The sequence below is a fragment of the Olea europaea genome, unplaced genomic scaffold (genome assembly GCF_002742605.1).
Source record: "Olea europaea var. sylvestris unplaced genomic scaffold, O_europaea_v1 scaffold1709, whole genome shotgun sequence".
NCBI lineage: Eukaryota > Viridiplantae > Streptophyta > Magnoliopsida > Lamiales > Oleaceae > Olea > Olea europaea.
Window position 1 is genome coordinate 101,329 of NW_019234781.1, and position 9,900 is coordinate 111,228.

The following is a 9,900-nucleotide window of genomic DNA, read 5'->3' on the forward strand; positions in this document are numbered from 1 at the left end:
ATAGTAAATGGAACCGTCGGATCCAAATATAATTATGGAACTGTTCGGGTTCGGTTCTGTTCGGTTCCGTTCGGTTCTGTACTATTATTAAATTTTTTAACATTCATAACAACATTATATAAATACAAGTAATGATACATTCAATGGTTTTGGAATGTCAGAGACTAGTAAACTACCTTGTTCAAATGATCGCTACGATCAAAGTTTTGATCGGCGGAGGTCACAGTGTCGGCCGACGATTGTATAGGTTTTGGAATATTAGCGAGGCTGCGAGAGTCTAGACAAGGTTATGCACTTTAGTGTAGTGTTTAGGGTTATTTAGTGGATTTGATCTTATTTGGCTAAGAAATGAAACAATAAAACGGGTAATTGGGCCAAAAATTAAAAAATTAGAAATGAAACAAATTATTAGGCCAAAAATTTGGATTTAGAAATCGTTAATTTGTTAATTTGTTTAGAAAAAATTAAAATTAAAATTAAAATAATTTGATTTACTCAATATAAAAAAAAAAATTAGAAAGATTCGGTTCTTCGGTTCTTGGTCTAGAACCGAGAACCGAATCGTACCCGTCGGTTCTCAATTCAGATACCAGTTCGAGTATTTAATTTGATAAGAACCGTCGGGTTCGATTCGATTCGATTCGGGTTCGGGTTCGGGTTCGATTCGATCGGTTCGGTTCGGAAGATTCGCCCAGCCCTAAAACTTTATTTCACTATTAAGAATTTAAAATAAACATTGTAAAATAGAGTAAATAAATATTTTGATATTTTGTAAATTAAAAAGATAAATAAAATAGGAAAAGTTTCAATTCCCTCCTAATTTTCTCTGGCGTCCCACCAAAACACGTTCCCTAATTTTAGAAAACTCTTCCTCTTCGTCTTCCTCAACCAAAACCTTTTTCTCTCACAAATATCTCTACTAATTGTAAGATCATTCTATCACCCTCTCCAAAAATTCAACCGTCACTTATCTCAATACGGCTGGTAATTCATAATTTTTCTCTTCTTCTTCCACACAGGTGCATATTCCTGGTGAGATTTTTCCCCTGAACTTCTCCTTGTCTTTTCCCTCTTCTTTTCCTCTCTTATCTTCCACAATTACTATTTCTAACAAGTTATGTCATGGGCTTTTTTATTGTGTTTGATTTAATTTTCTATTTTGGGTTTTTTGGGTTCTTGATTTCTCTATCTGTGCATATTTACGTGGGTTTGTGAAAAGGTAATAGTAAGTGAAAGGTAGATTTTTTTCCCGGGCATCTTACATGTCTATTGTTTCTCTATTTTTATTTATTCTTAAGTTCGTGACATTCTTTCTTGATTTTGCCTCATTGGAATTTGTAGGTTCAATAGAGCTTTATTGGTGGAAGAGCAAAAGATTGTGAAGAAGGTTTTGAAGATTTAGAAGGCCAAGGAAAAGCTATCTACTAAGAGCTAAAGAGTAAGTCATACGCCAATATAGTTTTGGATACTGTTAGTCAAGGATGATTGTAATTGTAATCGGAGGCTTCCATGCTTAAATTATGTTTATTTCTTGCAGGATGATTGTGGTGGGCGGGGAGGAGAGAGAGCTGATGGTAATGATATTTTAATTATACCTTAATAATCACATGCAAGTAAAAAATCGTGTAACGGAACCTCACATGCATTAAATTGTGCACCAATTATAAGTGTAATGTTTATGACTTGCGTGCATGGAGAAAGACAAAAATCAGAGACACTAATCATGCCTGGTTCAAGGAGGTAAAATTAATTATATTTCAATGTCCTCCTACTTTAATTATCTACCTTAACTATTTTTATTGGTTCATATTATATAGAATTACGATGCGGAGTCATCAGCATATGTAACGCCCCGAACACTTTTTCATATTATCATAATATTTTTTTTTTAAATTAAAATAAATTTGAGGTGCTATCAAAACTTTTCTCTATCTAATTTAAGTGAAAATATATCGAAAATATTCGATTTGAAATTATTAATTTAAAATTTAACATAACATATCAAATGCTTGAATAACATATTAAATAACATGCATACGATATTCTTCAAATAAAAATGGAAAATTATCTTTCTAGAAAATTTACTTGATGATCCCATTAGCATCGCTCTGTGAATCTTCCACGCGCTTACACGACTCGTTCTCATCTGGAAATATTGTAAGAGTGAGTATTTTGAAAACACTCTGTAAGAATACGTGCACAACCTTATTCACATGATATAAATATAAAAATAACATAACATACCAACATTTCTTAGATATAGAGCTCAAGGAATTTCTTAAGAATCCCCATATCCTGTAAGATTTCACATCTTTGACCAAACGGTCCATCCCGTAGGATTTAACCTAACGGTCCATCCCAAAGGATTTAACATAGAGCTCGACTCGAAGGTCTCATAGCATTTTATGCCAAAAATTTTATAAACATCAAGGAATAAGAATTGACCACTTTGCACAATGTACTCTTACCTCAATTGTCACCAAAATTCTAAAATTGTGACTTGAATTGATGGTATAAAAACAAGGAAACAGATTTTTGTATAAAAATGAACTTATACATTTCTTGAGACAAAACACGTTCACATTAAAACCTATATTTATAAATTTTGAAATGTAACTCCCAATCCAATCAAAGGATTTCAGTTTTAAAATAATTCAATTAAAACATTTTTGGAGATAAATTAAAAAGTTACTAGTTTAGTAAACTTAATTGTCATTATAAACATCATTAGTTAGTTATATTAAATTCTAATATGACCTTTAATTTTTCAAGGTAACCGTATTCTATTCCAATTTTTTTTTTTTGAAATATCATAAAATATACTTTCTTTCTTATTAAAAAAAATCGAGGTGTTACATCACTTCCCCCTTAAATTAATTTTGTCCTCGAAACTATCTTATTTAGTCGATTTCTCCTCTTTCTAGTGACTTGATAAATTCTATCTATGTATATCATATAAACATTCAATTATGATCTATCTTTGTCAATCAACTTATACATTCTGCTCTCGTATCTTTAATAAAATGACTAATCATCATATCTTCACGTAAATTAAACAAAATAATAACTTGCGTAACATATCTCATTCTCAACATCATAATCACTTTTTGAAATCAAGTTTAAATAATTCATAAATCATGCTTGAAAGTAAGCTTAAACATAGCATTTTGTTCATACCTTTGGTTCATTGGACGATAGCTAATTGACGAGCGCAAAATGACATGGGTCTTATTTTAATACTTGTTTAAAATTCAATTAAAATCACATCATATACAGAACTTAAAATTAAACATGTAAACACACACACTCTCTCTCTCTCTCTCTCTCTCTCTCTCTCTCTCTCTCTTTTTGAATAATGGGAAATGGATCGCCACTGCTGGGGCATTGTCAACAATTCTAATAAGGTAATTGTAAATACCTATAACTAAATCTAAAATACCATATGAGCTAGATCCTTATTTAACTCAAACTATGTACTAATTACATGGAGTTTTAATCAATAATATCTCACTGCCACATTTTTATTAGTCAATGTGCTTCTTGAACAATGTCATCCGAGCCACTTGCTAAAAGATCATTTATGTTGCAGAATCAAATTTAATTTAAGTCCATATATCAATGGCTTCTGCTTCTCTAAGCACTCAGTGGACATAGAAACTAACTGCTCTTTGATGGCAGAATTCAACTAATCATGTTTTTCAATCAAAATTTTATTTTATCAGTTTCATGAGCTTGAGGGAATAGATCTACAGTGGCAAAAAAATAACAATAATCATATCTTAATGAAAATTCAAATTATGTATAAATAATAGTGAAAGTATATATATATTTTTTCTATGCAGACCATTAAGTCTTTAAAAATATGTTATCATTCCAAGAAAAAATTTATACACATAAATCACATTTGAACATGATGAAAAAATATATTTACTTAAAAAAAAAAACGACGAGTCCGCAGAATCGACTAAACTCATGCTCTGATACCATTCTGTAATGCCCCGAACTCTTTTTCATATTATTATATTATTTTAAAATTAAAATAAGCTCGAGGTGCTACCAAAACTTTTCTCTATCTAATTTAAGTGGAAATATATCGAAAAAACTCGATTTGAAATTATTAATTTAAAATTTAACATAACAAATCGAATGCTTGAACAACATATTAAATAACATGCATACGATATTCTTCAAATAAATGTGGACAATTATCTTTCTAGAAAATTTACTTGACGACCCCATTAGCATTGCTCTGTCAAATTTCCACGCGTCCACACAACCCGTTCTCATCTAGAAATATTGTAAGAGTGAGTATTTTGAAAAACTCAGTAAGAATACGTGCACATCCTTATTCACATGATATAAATATAAAAATAGTATAACATACCAACATTTCTTAGATTTAGAGTTTAAGAAATTTCTTAAAAATTCCCATATCCTGTAGGATTTAACATCTTTGACCAAACGGTCCATCCCATAGGATTTAAAATCTTTGACCTAACGGTCCATCCCAAAAGATTTAACATAGAGCTCGACTCGAAGGTTTCATAGCATTTTATGCCAAAAATTATATAAATATCAAGGAATAAGAATTTACCACTTTGCACAATGTACTCTTACCTCAATTGTCACCAAAATTCTAAAATTGTGACTTGAATTGATGGTATAAAAATAAGGAAACAGATTTTCGTATGAAAATGAACTTATACATTTTTTAAGACAAAACACGTTCACCTTAAAACCTATATTTATAAATTTTGAAATGTAACTCCCAATCCAATCAAAGGACTTCAGTTTTAAAATAATTCAATTAAAACGTTTTTGGAGATAAATTAAAAATTTATGAGTTTAGTAAACTTAATTTTCATTATAAACATCATTAGTTATATTAAATTCTAATATGACCTTTAATTTTCCAAGGCAACCGTATTCTATTCCCATTTTTTTTTTTTTTGAAATATTATAAAATATACTTTCTTTCTTATTAAAAAAAATCGGAGTGTTACAGCATAAGTAGAATTGCTCACCCTTCTTTATACAGTTCTAAACCTTAAATGTCATTATTGTGATTATGGACAATTCAAATGGGCTATGTGTCATTGCACAATCTGGTCCTCACTTTTTTATGTCTCGACAAACAACTTGACACTCCATGAGCTTTGACATGCCCTCGAATTGGACCCTTGGACACATGTTTTATTGGGGGAAGTCACATCTATTTGAAATGTTTGTATGCGAGCACTTAACTTTAACTCGTCTAAATGTGTGTTGCATAATTCTAAACTTAAATGTGCTATGCTTCTTGCTTAAGGTATGGAGTCTAAATAACAGGCTTGTTAAACTTGAAACCAGGCAAAAAGTTGTATACATTCAAATTTAGATATTGTCGGATGAGTGATCTAGTCAATAATATGTCTTCGTTCTTACTCAGTTGTGGGCTCTTACAGAATTTGAACTTAAATCTGACGTTGTGGAAGCTTGGCACTTTGATTTTGGTTTCCTTACCTTTCCATAACATCTTAAACTTCGTTTGGAACTTAACAGATTTTAATGGGGACGATGTTAGTTTAGGAATCTCTATTCTATCTCCTAGTTTGACTATACAAGTTTTGCTACTTAAACCATGTTTGGCAAAGCTTATTCTTTTACTTTAGTTTTGCAATAGCTCAATATCATGTCTAATTATTTACTTTTAGTTCTTAGCAGTATGTCATCTGATCGTAGTTGGATGTGGCGATGAGTGGATAAGGGTTTTCTTACAAATGAATTTATTATGGAAGTTGAAGAGTTTATTGAATTTACGTATTTAAAGTTAGGGGTATTTGATAAGATTTGATGCCCTTTTTGTAAATGTGGCAATAAAGAATTTCATATGTGAGATGATGTAAAACTTCACTTATACAGCAAAGGGTTTACCCACGATTATACTCAATGGTATGCACATGGTGAACAATACATTAGTCCATTCAATTTGGGTGAATCCTCAAATGCACAAGAAATAAGTGAATGTAGAAATCAAGTAATGGTAATGGATGCTATGGGCCCTAATATTTACAATACCCTTTTCAATCAGCAACATTCTTTTCCAGAAGAACATGAGCCGAATCCAAGAGCTGCAAATTTCTTTAGACTACTTCGAGAAGCCGATAAACCTATATGGTCCGGTTGTACAAAACACACTAAACTTTCAGTGATGTCACAGCTTTTGAATTGCAAATCTGAATTTAATATCTCTGCAACATGTTATGATCGTATGTTGTCCATAATTACAGATATGTTGCCAGAAGGTGCACGGTTAGAGGATACATTTTACAAAACAAAAAAAAAAAATGTTAAGCATTCTTGGTCTTGGTTATATGAAGATACATGTGTGTGATAATGGTTGCATGTTGTACTATAAAGAAATTGAGAATTTGAAAGAGTGTTTGATTTGTGGTAAGGAACGATACAGAGAGAAACCTTTTAGATCAGGACGTGAGGTGCCATACAAGGTATTGCGATATTTACTTCTAATACCTAGACTACAAAGGTTGTATATGTCAAGGCATACCACAGAGTAGATGATATGGCATTTGAAACATAAATATACGAGGGGGGAGATGTCAAATCCAGTACGTGGTGAGGCATGGAAGCACTTCGACACAATTTATCCAGAATTCACCCTCGATCATTGTAATGTGCGTATAGGTTTATGCACTGATGGTTGTCCTTTTAGTAGAAATTTTAAGCCATACTCGTGTTGGCCAGTAATTATCACTGTGGATAATCTCCCACCTTCAATGTGTATGGAAAAATATAACATGATTCTGAGCATGGTTATCCCAGGTCCTAAAAATCAAGGAAAAAATTTAGATATTTATTTACGTCCTCTGATTGACGATTTGAAAATTTTAGGGGAAGGAGTTGAAACTTATGACATATATAAGAAGCAAAATTTTCAAATGAAAACATCTTTGATGTGGACTGTAAGTGATTTTCCTGGATACGGCATGTTATTTGGATGGAGTACACATGGTCCAATGGCTTGTCCTTATTGCATGTATCTAACTAAATCCTTCAGACTCAAACATGGAAGTAAGAGCTATTTTTTTTATTGTCATCGTCGATTCTTACCACAAGATCACCCGTTCAGAAAACAACGAGACAAGTTTATGAAACATACAATTGAAAAGGATGCGGCACCTCCTCAATTATAAGGTGATCTTATTCGACGCATGCTTGAGAACCTTCCTGACATTCTTTATGACAAAGTATCTAGTAGACAAGAAATTGAAGGTTTCGGATGTAACCATAATTGGGTAAAGAAAAGTATATTTTGGGAATTACCTTATTGGCATACAAATCTCATATGCCACAACTTAGATGTGATGCACATTCAAAAAAATGTATTTAATAATGTGTTTAACACAGTTATGGACATAAAAGGAAAACAAAGGATAACGTAGAAGCAAGGATGAATTTGGAGATTCATTGTCACCGGTCGGAGCTTCACTTATTTAGATATGGAAACAAAAAAACTTATAAGCCAAACGCCTCTTATATTTTGACAAAGGAGCAAAAAAGGAATGTGTGTGATTGGATTAAAGGATTAAGAATACTAGATGGTTATTCTTCTAACATTACACGAGGTAGACGATGACATTAATAGCTCTACATCGAATCCAAGTGATAATGACAATGATGAACATGTACGATTATAACCATTATTATTTTTACGTTTCTTATGTTCTCTTTACTTTAGAAAAATATTTATTTAATTTAGTTCTATTATATTTAATTTTTGTTCCTTAATATTTTAAATTGGCTTTGCAAGCAGGATGACACGGACTAGAGGAGGTTATAAATCTAGTCAATAAAGTTATAAGAGATTCACAAGGGATAGTGGTAGGAGTTCTACACGCAGCAGTTCTCAATTTTGTGAGGCTAATATTTCCAATTATAATGTGGAAGATGAGGATATGGATGAACCATTGTACTAAGAAGACACGCCATCTAGATCTAATAATTGGGCTAGGAGTCACAGGTAATTTTAAATATATGTTTATTATGCACTATAAAATATGTGTGTAAATTAAAAGAAATTAACAGTTTGGGAACAAATTTAGTTTTGCAAGCACTATGTCCCCAACTAATGGAGGATATATTGGTCAAGCAAGTCAGCAGAGATCTATACAACATGGTGACAGGGGATCTACTCGTGATGGATATGGTAATCATGAGGCTAATATTTCCAATCATGAGGTCGGAAATGAGCAAATGGATGATGAACTTTATCAAGAAGATATGTTTGGATCTAATAGGCCCAAAGGTGACAGGTATATTTAATTATCCATCTTTCAAATGTAATTGATGTCGCTTAGTAAGATATAAGGAAGAAACTGGACTTACTAAAGGAAATAATTTATCCAAAGAAGAATGATGATGGGGGAAGCATTCTTGCCTGTGCAATTTCTTTTATCTTAATTAAAACCATGGATGAGATTTTATCGGCTACAAGTTGCTTCTCTTCACACTTGTAGTTGACTACAATCATTGTTTATAAACTAAAACATTGTTCTTTGGATATACAAAAAGTAAAACATTGATAAAATACAAATGTAAGTACAAACTTCGATAATATTAAATCAATTTACTTGGCATGCAGGATGTCGCTAACTAGAGGAGGAAATACATCTAGCCGAGCAAGGCAGCATAAATCAAGACGTGGGGATGGTACAAGGTCTATACGGAGCAATAATGAACATCATGATCCTAGTACTCTCAATGATAAGTTGAGAGGTGAGCATGCAGATGATTTGCCCAGAGCTAGTAATAGGACCAGGGGTCCTAATCGTGGTATTCCTATGCCTGCTGATCGATCACAACATATCGAAATAACTATTAAAAATAGCACATAAGCATACATTTATTTTCAGTTGATTTTATATATTTAGAAACATACTTGTTGGTTTTTGGTAATTGGAGAAGAACTTTGATAAATGTTAAACAAGTGAAACTAATTATTATGTGATGGTGAAAAAAGATTATATATTTATTGTTGTTTGTTTTAATAGCTAATATTTATATGTACACACGGTGAGATGTTTCGACCTCAAATCACAAGTAAAATGACAAACAGAATGAGAACTAATTTATGAAGAAAATCAAGTTAAATAGTTGTTATGAGAGGGCTAGAATATTTTATGAATTCATTCATGATTAGTGAGTAATGCATTGAAGTTGAGGCATGTTGACGTTGAGACTCAAAAAGCTAAGACATAGGGATTAATGTCGAGAGAAACAAAGAGATGAAGCTACCATATCTCACATTAGCAATGTTCAAAACATATGTAAACTCTTCATATTTTATTTTGATTGTTAGACCAATCAATGTGCTTTATATTGCTCTCTTTCTTTCACAAGTTGTAGTATTTTCTTCTTTTATTCAAAATATAGCAACTTATGGTTAAATATGATAACAGTTATTACATGGATGTTTTTTAAAGAAGATAACATATACCTATGGTTAAAGATGATAATATTTAAAGATTTCATTTTTCTTATATGGTTGTGTAACTTAGCGACTTTTTTCTAATCATGTTTTTTCTATTATTTATGCAGTTTTTGTGAAATTTTCGTACCCCGTGACATCACCGCAACCATGAAAGCTTATTATGATGGTCCATACCCCACATTTTGCTCGATGCCACAGCCCATAAGAGATGGTTTATGGGATCGATTTATGGTAATTATTATTTATTATATTTGGAAATTTTTGATATTCATTAGGTCCATGAATTGATTTTTTATTTATATATCAGGGTAAATATATATGGCCGACTGCGAACACTATCGATGTGTATGACACATGGAAGGTCATATTGAAGGATAGATATAAAGATATGATGAATGATGATCACGAGA

The 9,900-nt window shown here is 31.8% G+C and overlaps 1 protein-coding gene and 1 long non-coding RNA gene across 2 annotated transcripts; both read left to right on the forward strand.

Annotated features, from left to right (window-relative positions):
- Positions 1-841: 841 nt before the first annotated feature.
- On the forward strand, positions 842-1,755 carry LOC111377710. The gene is made up of 3 exons (XR_002699765.1): positions 842-1,032; positions 1,342-1,438; positions 1,538-1,755. It is a non-coding gene; the product is annotated as an uncharacterized LOC111377710 (long non-coding RNA).
- A 6,358-nt stretch (positions 1,756-8,113) lies between these two features.
- LOC111377706 lies at positions 8,114-8,894 on the forward strand. The gene is made up of 2 exons (XM_023000837.1): positions 8,114-8,312; positions 8,642-8,894. Exons 1-2 carry the CDS (start codon positions 8,116-8,118, stop codon positions 8,892-8,894), a joined length of 450 nt encoding a protein of 149 aa, XP_022856605.1. The 5' UTR covers positions 8,114-8,115.
- Positions 8,895-9,900: the final 1,006 nt, after the last annotated feature.